This window comes from Uranotaenia lowii, chromosome 2, assembly GCF_029784155.1.
Source record: "Uranotaenia lowii strain MFRU-FL chromosome 2, ASM2978415v1, whole genome shotgun sequence".
In the NCBI taxonomy this organism is placed as follows: domain Eukaryota; kingdom Metazoa; phylum Arthropoda; class Insecta; order Diptera; family Culicidae; genus Uranotaenia; species Uranotaenia lowii.
This window is the reverse complement of record NC_073692.1, coordinates 201,660,788-201,676,528: the sequence shown is the minus strand read 5'-3', so window position 1 is coordinate 201,676,528 and position 15,741 is coordinate 201,660,788. Positions and strand designations below refer to the sequence as shown.

General features: G+C 33.9%; 1 protein-coding gene across 2 annotated transcripts in view; it reads right to left on the bottom strand.

Moving 5' to 3' along the window:
- The window catches only part of LOC129740981 (lachesin-like), a 343,414-nt gene that overhangs the window by 239,379 nt on the left and 88,294 nt on the right, over positions 1-15,741 (bottom strand). For both annotated transcript variants that reach the window (XM_055732646.1, XM_055732647.1), the window contains exon 3: positions 10,755-10,861. In XM_055732646.1, coding sequence (XP_055588621.1) covers positions 10,755-10,861 — 107 coding nt within the window. The remainder of the gene's footprint in view (positions 1-10,754; positions 10,862-15,741) is intronic.

The window sequence follows — 15,741 nt, the reverse complement described above, 5'->3', positions numbered from 1 at the left end:
ATCTTGACTCAGGGTTCGGCAAAAGGGGTTATTATCTGTTCACTGTTTGTATGATATTCTCTTGATTGAGCATAGAATTGTAATGAAAATTGGCACATGGGAGTTTAACAGAAAAGATAATTGATTTCAGGTGTTCAAGTTTTGAATCGTGGTCAAAAAAAGGCCGTCCATAATAGTTGCTCACTGTTTTCGCGATATTGTTGTGATCATGCATCGGAGTGAGATGAAAATGTGAGTTATAAACTATGAGCCATTGACTCCAGGTAGCATGTTCCGTTAGACTGAGTCGATTTGGGGTCATTTTGGACTTTCCCAAACCCTGGGGTCTAAAAAGCTTCGTCTTGGTCTAAAACTCATCCATGTTTTTTTGCAAAATTTTTAAGTAACGTTTACATGAGTAAATTTGAACTTTTAGGTTTGTATAAAAAAATAAAAATTTTGTACTGAAAAATGCACATCATTTTTGCTTCGTCTGTGGAACCCAGCCAGCTGATGGTTTTTGTGCCAATTTATAAATTTCCTAAAGGAAATGTTCCGCTGCCCAACTTTGTCGAAGACCGTAACATGGCATCTAATTAGACAAAAAAGCTATTTGCTGTTTAACAGGGGTATGTCTTTTCGCATTGATTAACAATAAATTTAATTGACATCACTGCTTTGGCCTCGCGAAGTGTTGCTTGGAAAGTAGTCACGCAATACCTCACTAGGCACTCTGTAGGGAAGTCAATTGAATTTATTGTTTGTCAGTGCGAAAAGACATACCCCTGTTAAACAGCTATTAACATTTTTGTCTAATTAGATACTAAGTTACGGTCTTCGACAAAGTTGTTCAGCGGAAAATTTCCTTTAGGAAATTTATAAATTGGCACAAAAACCATCAGCTGGCTGGGTTCCACAGACAAACAAAAGTGATGTTGATTTTTCAGTACAAAATATTCAATTTTCCCATAAAAACCTAAAAGTTCAAATTTACTCATGTAAACGTTACTTAAAATTTTTGCAAAAAATCATGGATGAATTTGAGACAAAGACGAAGCTTTTTAGACACCAGGGTTTGAGAAATTCCGAAATGACCCCAAATCGACTCAGTCTAATGTTCCGTGTCAAGGGTCGGCGAAAGGGGCGTCTATATTCACTGATCACTGTTTTCAAGTTCCTGACGTAATTTTACATATAATTTGGAAAGAAAAAATGGCACAAGGGAGTTTTGAGGAACGTCAAATTGGTTTCAATTATCGAATTTCGGGCCATTGGACAGAAAAAGAGGGTTTCATTAAAAGTTCAGTGTTTTGTGCAATAATTTTGTTGGAGGCAGTTAATTGATACCAATTTAAGTGTGAAGGTCAAGCAAAAGAGTCGTGCACACAAACAAATAGTACATGTTTCTGCCATAATGTCTGGATTTTGCAACCGATCGAACACTCTCACATAAATTTTAATAAAAAGCCAATCAACCGTTTAATTTGAATTTCAAGTAATAGTAATAGTAGCGACTTTAAACACTGTTGAATTTTTTCCCCAAAATTGTCGAAAGAATGTTTCGAATTCATTTTCTAAACTCATTTTGACGTACCAATGATTTAAAGCGAAACGAAGTTTCGCTTTGGGTTCAGCTTGTTTTTAATACAAACTTACACATTGAAAGAAAACATCTCCATTTTTCGTGAAAAAGTCTAATTTTCATCGTTTTGTTTCCTTAGTTCCTAAGCTTTAATAACCGAGACAATTTTTTCTTACATTTGGTAAAATTTGTTCTACAGATTTTGAAATAACTAAAAAAAATTATTACTTTAAATTTTTGATTTTTACATATTTGGATAAAACCGCGAAAAACGCACAAAACTGTTAACCAAAGCATCGTTATGAACTTACATAAACTTTGTTAATTCGTCCTCTCAACGAGAAATGGGAATGTTCTTCTTCAAAGGGTTATGTAGATTAACTATTTCGAGCATTTCAAACCACTATTCAAATATGCTACAATGCTACACTACAATGAATAATCAGTACTGAAGGGCAACAATAGCCTCCATTAAAATATTGGCCCAAAGCATTCAATGAAGAATAAAATCTATATTTTTTTTATTGATATGATCCAAACTAACGGTAAAAGCATTTCAAAGCCTTGTTTTGAATCTTTTCGTCAATTTGAGGTCGGTTTTTGACATCAAGATGAACAAAATTGACATTTATGAACAAAAAAGTAGAATTTCACTTCGTTGGGGTCTACCTGGTCACCCTTTTCTCCCAAACAACTCCCGAACCACATGGACAGTATGCAAAGAGTTGTCAGTTGAATATCATGGACAAAAAGACGAATAAACCATAAATATAGATCGATTATGAAAATTTTTCAAAGCAAAATTGCAAGCGGTCTTATATTTCATTTCATTTTTTTTTGGTTATAAGGTCATCCAATTTTAAGATTTCCTAAAAACTTGCAAAGTGTGGTGGTTTGTGGAGTTTATAACTATGCATTAAAACAAATAATAACATCAATTTTTCAACACTAAACTACGTATTGAAGCTTGATTTGATTTAGGTGAGAAGTGGTCTTCAAGTTTTGTCCGTCACTGTATGTTTTCGAATTCAAAAACTTTGTAGCTTAAAAAATTTCCTTTTCGGTCGAAACGGATGACAAATTTTTATTTATTTATTTTTTTATTTATTTACTGGTCTTCGAATTAAACATATTCGCACAGACTTTTCCTTATGACCTACTTATTCTAATTTTGAATGTTTCTTTAGTGATGTTAAAATCGAAGTGATTACTGATTTCGTTAAAACGTCTACAACAAGTAACAAATGGACTATTGAGAGAATAGACAGTACAGGTGAATGGTAGCCGGAACATCGGTAGATGGCGCAAAGTCCGCGTAGGTGCGTTGAATGGTAGCCGATTCAGCAGTTCATTACAATCAATGTTGTTTGCTAGCAGATCAAATACGAACAGACGTTGCAGAAGAGTTCTTCGTTGCTCTAGAGTTGGTAGGTTGATCAAATTACAACGATGTTCGTATCGAGGAAGCAAAACAGGATCGTTCCACGGTAGTCGTCGGAGGGCATATCTTAGAAATCGCTTTTGGACTTTTTCGATGCGGTTGATGTGAACTGCGTAGAACGGTGCCCACACTTGGATTCCGTACTCCAGTATGCTCCTCACATGTGTACAGAACAGGGTTCTCAAGCAATAAATGTCTTTAAAGTTCTGCGTATTACGTCGTATAAAGCCGAGAGTCACGTAGGCTTTGCTTATTGAGGTAGAGATGTGTTCGTCGAATGTCAATCTGGTGTCTAAGGTGATTCCCAAGTCTTTCACAGTAAAAACTCTTGTAATTGACTCCTCGCCAAATGTGTATTCGAAGTATACAGGTGATTTTTTTCGGGTAAAGGAAATTGAATAACTTTTATTCGTGTTTACCTCCATTCCGTTTTTTCGACACCATTATGAAACCGCATCAATGTCGTAGAGAAGCGCTAAGCAGTCTGCTCGATCTTCAACGGTCCTGAAGATTTTGAGATCATCCGCGAAAAACAATTTGGGGGATTGAATAACGGTGTCAAGGTCGTTCACAAACAATATGAATAGCATTGGCCCAAGAATACTACCTTGAGGAACACCTGAAGTAATCTTAAATCTGTTCGATTGCGCAGTTCCAATTTTCACGAAAGCGGTGCGGTCTGTTAGGTATGACAGAACCCATTGATACAGCCAAGGTGGAAATCCCATTCTTTTAAGTTTTTCAACGGCAAGAATATGTGGAACTTTGTCGAAAGCTTTACTGAAGTCGATGTAAATAGCATCAGTTTGATTTTGTTGTTGCATGTTGTCAAACAGATATGCAATAAACGACATCAAATTGGATGTAGTTGATCTTTTGCGTATGAAACCGTGTTGACAAGGAGAGATCAAATTGTGGATTGAAGAGTAAACTGCATCGTGTATCAACCGTTCGAAAACTTTAGGAATGCAACTCAGAATGGAAATTCCTCTATAATTTTCAACGTTTCCAACATTAATTCCAAAAATAATTCCAATTTTCTTAAATGACTACTGCATTACAGTTACGCTTTATTTCACTCCAAGCATCGTGCATCCAGAAACATAAATCCCTCAACGTTATGCTCTTCAAGCTTTGATCGTTATCGATTTCTCGAGCCATGACATGTAACAAGCAAAAGTTTTTGGCGATATTTTAGTTTAAAGTTCTGAATTTTATTGAATCACTGCAGTTACATTTGGAGGCATAAAAAAAGTTATCAAACCATCATCGCTTTTTAGCTCATCATTCATATGATGTGCTGAGCAATTATCCAGTAACAACACAGCTTTAGGAGGAATAGACATTTCGGCTGAAAATTTGCGTACTGCTGGTACGAAGTCCTAGAGGAACCAATTTTGGAAAATAATTCACGTCATCCAGGCATTTTAAGAGGCGAAATATGTGACAGGCACATTAATTTTTTTTTTTCATTTTGATTTGAACGGAAGCTTTGAATCTTATCTTCAGTAAATTTTAACCAAAAGAAATAATTAGATCATTAGGATTTGAACCATTAAAGATTATTTTATTTTTCTGATAACATCGGTCTTAACAAGGTGTTTAAAGATGCGTAAAACCAATATTGTATGATGTTTTGATGTGAAAAAGACCTATAAATATAAATAGTAATATGTCAAAAAAGGGAATATCTACTACAAAACCTGTACACTGTTTTATTGGGATAATATACGTTTTTTGTAGTAATTTATTAGATTATGACGGATTAAAATCAATTTTTCAAAATCTCCCGATTTCATCACTCTCCCCGGTTTATCACTCTAAAATTCATCATGGGGGTGATAAAATCGAGTTTTCACTATACATACATATTTTTAAAATAAGTTTTAGGTACCCGGGTTTTGTATGGAAAATGGGAATTTTTTTTCGGAGAATGTTCTTTTTTTTGGTTTTTCTGTAATTTTTGTTTTTATGCTATGCAAAAAAAAATCCAATATGAGAAGCTAACAAGTAAATTCTCTAGCTACAACTTTGCTCAAGACTGGAAAATAGTAGAGGAAGCGAGAAAAAAAATTATAACGTCCCAATTATTCTTTTTCTCATGAAAAGAAACAAGCAAAACTGATAGATTTCCCGTCCAATTTCCAAAAATATTATTTTAACAAGAAAGTCATTGATTATGAAGTCTTGACAAGTTCTTATAAAATTATCTTAATTGGTTTGATTTCTATTGCGAAACCATTGCATCTGGTGACTCTAAATTTCTGGTTACCTTTATTTAATTTTTGTAAATGATATTGTATTTAATAGAGGTCATTTAATCATAACATTTCAATATTCTAAAATCAATATCATTCTGGTAAAAAGAAAAGTTTCCGAAAAATGGACGGAAAATCTTTTAGTGTTTCTAGTTTCTACTCATGGATAAAAGAATGCTTAGTTAGGAACGTTATTTATAGCTATTTTTGCACTACTCTTACAGCCTTGTGGCCTCGGGCAAAGTTGTAGCAAAGGAATGCTCCAGTATGCACCTTCTTAATATAGGAATTTCCTTTGCATCGATTGAGAACAAAATATTTCAGAAAAACAAAAAGTGACATCCATATTAAATTCAATATAGGTTAGGGTTACCATATCCTGCAACGCCAAAAAGAGTACATTGAGAAATATTTTCAACATTGTAAAGACAAACGCCATTTATTCAAAAAGCACCAATTTGTTGCAAGATATATGACCTAATTGACAAATGATCAGTGTTTTAAGTTGGTTTATTCAATGTTTTCGATTTTATACTGAGAATGAAAGAATAATTGATGAAAAAGAGCATTTTTAAAAGTCTTTTTAGAGGGGCATTTTTTCACTCTTCAAAAACATGGTAGCTGATTTGTTCGCTTTTGATTTGTGCACTATGCTTTTAATTAAGTTGTTGTTATGCATACTGCCTACTGTGCAGGGGTTCATTGCATACTCATAGGCGCTAATTTTGAACGAAAAATCCAGATTGCAATCGTAAATGTACTCGTTATTCCTTCCATAAGAAGCCATCCTTTAAACATTTAACAATAGAAACAAACCTGAAGTGTTGTGCAACAAATGCATAAAAAGTTAGTTTTTTTGTATTTACAAGAATACAATCTTCATGTATCGGAAGAAATAAGTTAATTTATATGAGAAAATTTAATTTGATTTCTTTCACCAAAAAAAGAGTACATTTTGTAGAATTTTACAAAAAGAAGAGTACGCTCAATTTTCGATTGAAAAAGAGTACAAGTACTCTTAAAAGAGTACGTATGGTATCCCTAATATAGGTATCATTTTTTCAATTAATATTGAAATTATTTTTTCCAATTAAACGTCAAAATTTCTTTGGAAGAGTTTTGATGATAACTGAAAATGATTTTAAACAAATTTGTCAAAACTTCAGTTCAGCTTAGCTAACCTTAGCTTAACTTCATTAACTTCTCACACGCACCTTTAACTGTAAAACCTGAAATGCATGGTTTCTGAAGATTCCAGTCTTTTCTATTTACACTATTGTAAGTTCATAAATATTTGTTAATCTTCTAATTTTTCTATAATACGCAAATTTAATATGTATGTATGTATGTATGTTTGACCCACCAGTGGCTGTTAGGTCTTTCGACCCGAGTCGGTACGGGAAATCTCGATCGCACATTCAAATATTATTGATGCTTAACTCATCAACAATATTTGCAGCACAACCAAGGGGTCCGTTACCACTGGCTTGGGACAGGTTTGACTCATTTCACTCCCTTCAAACTGTTCGAAACAAATAAAGAATCCTGAAAAGGTACATAAGTACCCTACCCATAATTCTAAATTTGACGAGATACTCCGGCTGGCTTGAACCCACAATCCATTGTATATCAGTCTTCCGATCGTTTAATGTCCTGTCCATTCCCCCCACTGATCCCCACAATAGAGTTAAGCTATTTCATTATATACTGAATTAAAATATTGTTTCATATCTTACCTTATTACCAACTGCAATTCCATTTGATAATAGTTATTTTCCCTGTTTTGAAAGGAACCCGAGCATCTTTTTATATAAAAAAAATCAAACAAAATCAAGCATATTAACGCAATTCTTCTGTCATTTGAAATTAAATAACATAGTCTAAAAAATAAAACATTTTTATCATTTCACCGAAGGTTTCAAAATCTAACCTGTAGGTATAAATCTGAGAAGCAGCAAACTGTTAAGGTCGCAGCAAGCTTAGCGTTGATAGATAGCCCTATGGCAATCGCATGAAAAATAAACTTCCCAAACCGGCGATCGCTGTTTTTTTTACCTTTGTTAACAATTTTTAATCTGATACATTTCAATTTTTCAATATGATACATTTCACAATAGAATTTGCGCTTTACACAGATTCATTTCAAGACGGAATTGCAGATGGTAATAAAAAAAAATGCAAGTAACGAGCTCACCAATTTATAATCAGCAAAATCCGCAGCGGCTGGCAAACATTCTCTTTAGGTAATCTTCCCACTATTTGAATCAGATCAAATGGAGATCTGATAGAATTTTTTTCACTAAACAACCTGTGTGTTCTTCTTCCAATGAATGTTATAAGCACTGACGTTTGATTTTAGCCTTCAATTGACCAATGTCGCACTTTTACATTTCGTTCAAGAACCCGATGTTCAAATTTTCTTTTCCATATTACGCAAATTTGACGAAAAACAAAAACACACATTTTTGAGACTTTTTCTTGCAATTTTTTTAACTGTTTTCGTAAGAAATAACGGCATCTAAAAGCAAAAAAAATTAACTTGTCATCTGTTCTAATGATGAACATTGGCCTTTATATTCACCACACATTGAAAAATTGGCTTATTCAGTTATTATTTCTGTTATTTGAACGATTTTTAATAAACATATCGAGACAAGGGCAATGTGCGCCATTTCCGTTTATCTATGAGAATATTTCATATTTGTTTAAATTCATGTGCAGTTAGCAAAACACTTTAAAAAAAGTTTCAACGTTGAATTTGGAAAACATTACTTGAATTTAAACGGAAATATGCGAAATTCCTTCATTGAGATTGAACTAACTATTCACAATAATGTCAGTTTATCTGGCAGCACTGCACGAAGCAATACATTTTTCCATCTGTGAAGTAAAATAGAGGTGTTTTACGTTATAATTTCGGGGCACTTGAATCAACTAACACACAGAGGCTAACTTTGTCCCAAACGAAATGGAAATCATTCTTTTGAAAGCCTTTCAAAATTCCACGATTAAGACGCATAAAATTGTTTTCAATGTTCCTGTTTATATATTTTTGGTGAACAGCAGTCCTCTTATCATAACTATTTTCGAATTTACTGGAATACATTCTTCATTTGAGAGCTATCAAAGATTCTTCTTAACGTGTGCGTCTTACCCCTAGTTCCCCTATTAACACAATTGAAAACTACGAAGAAATCTTAGCTGGGAAATACCAAATTTGGCATAATATATTTTAAAAACATGTGAACCAAATTCAACGAAATTAGTAGAGGAGAATGAGGATACTTGTTTCCTTAGCTATATCTCGAAACTAGAATGTCTTACATCAGTTAAATGTTCTAGTAAAATTTGCCGAATTAAACAAAAAACAAACCTGTTAACTTAAAAAAAATTGATTTATAACACTTTGTTTGAAAAACCTTACAAAAATTTACTTGAAGATCTTATTTTATCACTTTAAAATGTTTCCCACATGAACAAATTATAATAAAAATATCCATTCCAATATGTCAATCGTTCAAATATAATATGGAATTTTTCATGCCATTTTTTCTATGCAATATTAAACACTCCATTTTTTGAGAAAAAGTTTTACAAAATGCATGTTATGGGTTCACTTGATCCCTGGTGTTCATAAATATATATTTTTTCTGAATGGATGTTGATCATTGCACGAAATTATTATTAACCCAAATGACTTATTTTTATCCAGTAACTTCCTGATAAAAAGGACTCAAAATTGCTTTTATCTAAAAATTAGAAAAGTGTGCCAGTAAGTAGTATGCAATGAAAAAAGAGTATTCGACAAACTTATAAAATTCTAATTGATTGACATTTATAAACTGTGAAATAAAAACTAGTATGGCCAAAAAAGTTAAAAAAAATTTTATTTTAAGATTCTGCATGATTTGTGCCAATGCTTAGGGACGCTGAGTAAAGGATCAAGTCTTTTTTAATAAAGGATCAAATCTTTTTAAACTTTCAAAATATATAATTTTTTTGAATCGCACGAAAACGCTTCTAGCTCATCTACGGTTTCATGTATCAATCCAACTTTTGTAGCATATTAATTTTAAATTACAAGCTGACCGAAAAAGCAAAAGACGGTGATCTGCAAACATTTTTCCAAAAAATATAATGGAAATTGGAAAAAGGAATCAAGTATCCCTTCAATTTTCCCCTTCTTATGAGTCACCGAAAGTGATGTTCACGTTTCTACCTTTTTTGGTTTTCTAATTCATTACAGTAAATTCCTTCTACAATAAAAAAATGCTGAAACGTAGAAATTTTAAACTGCAGCATTTTGCAAAAATAATGGAATTTTTATTGTATACATTTATCGTTGTTTCAGAGCCTGCAAAACTTTAAAATAAATTTATGTTTCAACAAAATCTCATTTTGACAGACTCTAAAAAAATGCCAAAACAAAAATCCACCAGTAGGTCCCAAGTTTGTCTGTCTGATGATGGTTGATCCTAAACCATCCAATGGCAGCGGTAGAAAAATGTAAATAAACCTTCACTAGTCTGCCTCGTACAAACTGGCCTTGGCATCTTGGCATCGTCTATCATGGTTAACGATCCCTTCATAAATGTATGGAATCATACCTCTAGTGATCACATACAAACACCAGCACACATACACTTACTAAGATATGAATGTGAGGTGAGTTGAGGACGTGTAACAGGATTTCACGATTTTTGGGAAAGGAAAATCCAAGACGTCCAAGCACGGTGGTTTGGCTCCAGTCTCTCGAATGTCTACCTGAGGAAACTCCTACTACAACTCGAGCTCCATTTTCCACAAGTTTCCCTTGGCACAGGAGACGCCCGTCAGTCAGTTTTGATATGGGCTTAAGAAAGCTGAGAGAATTATAAGTTTGTTATACGGAAACAAATTTTCTCTTTTATGGATCGTACTAGAGGGGAAAATGCGAGTTGTGGTAGAGGTGGGGAAAGGTAGAGTTTTCCATTCAAAGGCGAACGCACGAAGACTGCATGTAAATATGAATGTGAATTTTTATTAGGAAAAACACCATCCTCGCCGTCGGTTTCCTTCAAGTGTGCCCGGAGGAAAATCTTGAGCCAAAACAGGTTTTTTTTTCTGCCCAAGTGGGGGTTTTTATTAAAAGATAACAATTTTAATAAAACTGATTTCTTTTATTGCTGCTACATTCTGTTGCTCTTTGCTCTCTGGCTCTCGAGAAGGTATAGACAGTTGAATGCGGTTTTTCGTGCTCTGATTGTTTTATGGGAAGATTAGGGAAAAGGTTTCGGTTTCTTCTGGGCAAACGGCCATCAAGCTGTAGGTCGTTGAGAATTATTGCTTTAATTTGGATTGCCCTTGATGCGGATTGTTTACTTCTGAGGTTGAGAGTCTTGAATTGTTTTCTTGGATATTGGAAGGAAAACTGGGATTTTTTTAATTTGAAAAGAAACACTACCATATTCGTAGTTTTGATGAATTCAAGAATCTATAATATTAATTTCATTACCTTATAAGATCCTAGATTCTTGACGGAACAAGCCAATTTGACGTTCCGTCCAGCAGGCACTGTGACGTTCTCGATAACGTCCGTAAATTCTGGTTCCTCGACGACAACTGAAACAAGAAAAAAAAAATGTTTTAATATTACTTTGACTTTAACTTAACTTGGTAGGCTGTGAGCGAAGAAAACGGTCAAGTTTTTTTTTACAGGAATTTTTATTTAAATTTGTGATATTTGTGAAATATTTGAAGATGGAAGCTTATGATGGTTAAAGTTCAAGAAATGGATCCAACCAGTGCACAGTGGTGCAGAACATCAATCTAGCTGTACGAAATTGATAGCGCCCAGGGATGAATAGACAGACATTTGATGTCTTCAGCAACATTGTTCAGTTTTACATGGAGCATATTTTTGTATCAAAATTTTTGCCGAGAAGTCCACCGATAGCGAGATAAAAATGCTAACTTTTTTGTTTCTCAAATTAGGGCTTTGATGTTTTCGACAAAGTTGTTTATCTGATCAAAATACATAAGTTTATTGAATACTAGCTGACCCGGTGTGCTTTGCTACACCTTTTAAATTCGAATGATATTTTCAGAATTTACTCAAATTTTTACTGTTTTGTTGGCATTATTTTAAATCAAATTATAACATAATTCATAAGCAACCGGTATAAAATGAGAGCTGCAGCTGGAGTTTTGGATGGCAATCCAAAAATAACTTAAACTTATATTCTGAATCTTGATCCATAAATTTGTGTTACGGATCTGATAATTTTAATCTGTTTCTTTAAGCTTCGCCCGAAAAAAGGAGGGTCTCAAATAAATCGTACGCAAATAATCCAACTGGTAAAATATAGTTGTTTTTGCTTGATATATTCTGGATTTATGCTAGAAAACTGATAAGAGAGCCCCCCCTGTTTTTCCCTCCCCCCCTGCTGAATGGGGGTGATCTTTAATAATCATACCCATTTTATTCATTCCCAAAAATCTTTTTGTATCAAATATTGTTAAATTGGTTGATAAGTTTTTAAGCTTTACAACAAAATTTATATGGAACCCCCTCCTTTTTTTCTCCTCTCTACACTGTAAAGCGAAAGGGTCTAGACCAATCGTAGAAACGTATCTCGTAACCAAGTACCTTTCCATGCCATATTTGTTTCCATTTGTTGGCTTCGTTAGCTTAAATTGAGCACTAATGCTAACAAAATTGTATTGGGCTAACCCCCATCCTCCCATGTACCTACTCACTGAATACAGCATGGTGTGTCAGATAATCATAGAATCATACCAAAATGATTTTCCATGTTAAGTTTTGTCCATTTCTCTCCTCTTCCTTCCTTTATTCCCAATTCTATCATCCCACTGCAAGAAAGGAATTGTTTGACGTTAAAAAAATTTCTCGTATTAAAATACCATCCCATGCCAAATTTGGTTTTATTTGCGTTGTAAATTCTTGAGTTATGAATAAACTTGAAAGGAAGTACCATCCCCCTTTCGTTCGCCCCATTGAATGGAGGGGTGAGAACATGATATTCATAAAAGTATTTTTTGTTCTCTCTCTTTTTGATACCAAATTTTATTTCGTTTGCTCTATTAATTCTCGAGCTATGAAAAAAAATTGTATGGAAGCCCCCCTTGACCCCTTTTTATCTTTCCGTAGAAAAAAAAGTGGCGCTTCAATTTATAATAGAAACATTTCTCGTATCCAAATACCCTCAATGCCTAATATGGTTCAATTTGCTCGATCAGCTCTCCAGTTATACTAAAAATTGTAAGAGAGACCTCTTCTCCCCTTTTTCATCCACCTTTTTGAAGGTGTGAGGGATACGAAATATTCATAGAAGCATTTCTCGTACTCAAATATCATTCCATGCCAAATTTGGTTCCATTTGTTGTTGTAGTTCTTGTGTTATGCAATAAAAATTTTATGAAACTTCCCTCCCTCTTTCCATTCTCCCCGCTAGAAGTAGCAAGGGGTATCAAACAATCATTAGAACATGTCACGTTCCCAAACATCCACCCATGCCAAATTTGGTTCCGTTTGCTTGATTAGTTTTTGAGTTTTTGAAAAAAATTAAGAAGAAGGCCCCTCCCCCCTTTATATCTCCCTACTGGAAAGAGGGAGGGGTCTCAAATAATCATTGAATTATTATTCGTATCCAAATACCTTCCCTTGCCAAATTTGGTTCCATTTACTTTATTAGTTTTTGAGTTATGTAAAAAAATATGAAAGGGGCTCCTCCCCATTTCAACTGCAGGGAGGGAGGGGTCTCAAATAATCATTGAAATATTTTTCGCATTCCAATACCTTCCCGTGCCAAATTTGGTTCTAATATCTTGATTAGTTTTCGAGTTATATGAAAAATTGTAAGGTAGCCCCCCTCCCCCCTTCCTATTAGCCCACTAAGAGGAGGGAGGGGTGCCTAATATTCATAGGAATATTCTTCGTACCCAAACACCTCCCCATGCCAATTTTGATACCATTTGCTTGATGGGTGCTCAAGTTATGCAAAAAATTGTCTTTTGTTTGGGAGGCCCCTCCCTCCCTTATTGAGAGAGGGAGGGGTCTCAAACCATAATAGGAACCTTCCCCAGCCTCCAATACCCCCACCTGCCAAGTTTCACGCAAATCAGTTCAGTAGTTTCCGAGTCTACAGGGAACAGACAGACAGACAGACAGACAGACAGACAGACAGACAGACAGACAGAAATTCATTTTTATATATATAGATGTCAAGTCCTTTGATATCACCTTCAGGAGTTACAAATAGTCAAAGTAAATAGATCTCTGCCGTTGAAACAAAGTTGTAACAAACCACGATCTATAATTGTCTCATGCATTATGATGGGTTTAGAAGTTTCTGAAGCCCTATAGAAAACATTCAGTGTTTTTTATTGGCAATTTCGAAAGGCTCGTTCATCGAAAAGTGCACATTTTTGCAACATCCCTTTTTTGTGATTATTTTTGATGATAAGCGGAACCATTTCTATTTGAAATTAGCGGGGAAATTGGTGGAACTAGTGGAGATTTGAATGATTTTAAATGCTTTTTTTTCTTATTAAAAAAAACATTTTAGTAGAAAAATCGTAACATAAACTAAATATTTTAAAATATTTCAATCGTGTTTGAGGCACTGTTACGTCCACGAGAGGAAACTTATGACTCAACGAAAAGACAAAAGCGAATTGTTTGTTAGATTGGTTTTTTTTATTTTGCAAACAGAGTGAATAAATGCGTACTTTTTTGATAATGTTTGGGCAAATCCGGGCAACTTGGCAAGCTTTTGATAGATCAATTTAAAAAAAACTCAAAGTTGCCTTAATTATGAATGAAAAATGACTTTTTTCGGCAAAATGCTGAATGTTGAACATTTACAATTTTTGTTTCAACATAACATTTATATTGAGGCAAAATACAAGACTTAGTTTTTGGTCGTTTGTGGCACCGAAGTTTATTCTAGAATTAACGCTCTTTTTCCAAGGAGAGAAGAAGATGTGGAACATTCGCCTACAGCTTCGGATTCAAGTTCCGATTTTTTTTTTCGGTTTTCCTGCAGATTCTTTTATTTATGCGAATGTCGATCAACTTGGAGTACACGGATCCGTCTACGAAACGTGTCCGAATGAAAATGTTCCAGTTCGAAGATCAACAAGAAGTTCTTAAAAACGCCGAAAGAATGATTATATCTATTATTAGATGTTAGTTAAAGTCTGGAGTAAAGATGAATACAAGTTTGTTTTTTTTTTTCTATTTTGCAATGTTCAATGGTTTCTTTCAAAATAGTTTTTTAGCGTTTTGAATTGCTTTGCTGATTATAAATTGTTAAACTAAGTTTTTAGATATGGCGAAGGAGTTATAGTTACCTTATTTTATCGTTTATTGCGATGATCGGTTGAAGGGATAAACCCTTTCGAGAGATTCGATGTTTTCGATGTGAAAATCTAGATTTGTACATTGTAGGAATGAATACAGCCTCTTTTGATTGTACCTTCAACCTAACCAGACGTACTTTTTATTTTGTGCTCCGGAAACACCTCCTGCCTTACACTTATCATATAAGAATTAAGGATATAACTCATGAAAACGTCAACAATCATATATTATCGTTCGGTATTAAAAGGATTAAGCAATTTGATTATTTATAAACGCAAATAAAGCTTAGTTCTTTAAGAAATGGGACACTTTCTTTTGATGATATCTCATTTACTAGCTACCGCACTATCAAAATTTTAACAGTATTTTGTTGCTTGTTGAAAGTACTATCAGACCTTTTTTTTTAAAAAAAAAATTGAATTTATGCGTTTCTGAGATATTTACGATACAAGAGAAATAGAAAAAAAAATACTTTGCACAATTACCGTAAAAATCCATTATTTTAAAATTGATAGCTGACAAAACCATTGATTATTCAAAGAATTATTGTGTAAAATTAGTGGAAAAGAATGCAAACACTGTCAAAAATGTCCACAAAGTTCAAATCAAGCATTGGAGAGAAGCACATAATCGGCAATTACGGTTGAGGGTCATCAGGGAAGTCGAGGTTCATATTAAAATTTTTAATTTTCAATTAGCGAAAAACTAAGCGTAGATGGAAATGTTAATAAAAAATTTCTCCAATAACCCGAAAGTGTTGCCTAGTTATGAGTCATTCAAATCTAACCTCAAACAACAAGTTTTTGCTCGTTCCAGAGCTCATAACTGAATCAACGGAACCGTGGCTATGAGACAGATGATTTCTGATGGACGACCAAACTTATGAAATACCCTATATCAAACAAATTCCAACATTTAAATCCTGTAACATGTGTTCTTGTGGCTAAGTCCTTAGCAGATTAAAGTTTGTATTTGCTAATTGTTTTGTATAAAATATAATGATTTGCCAAAATTCTGCTCCTCAGGAAAAGTAAAACAATTTTGAAAACGAAAGCTTTGGTTTTCGCTGTTTTCAAAAGCCAGAAAAGAATAATCTTGTATATACGCTTCGCAACTT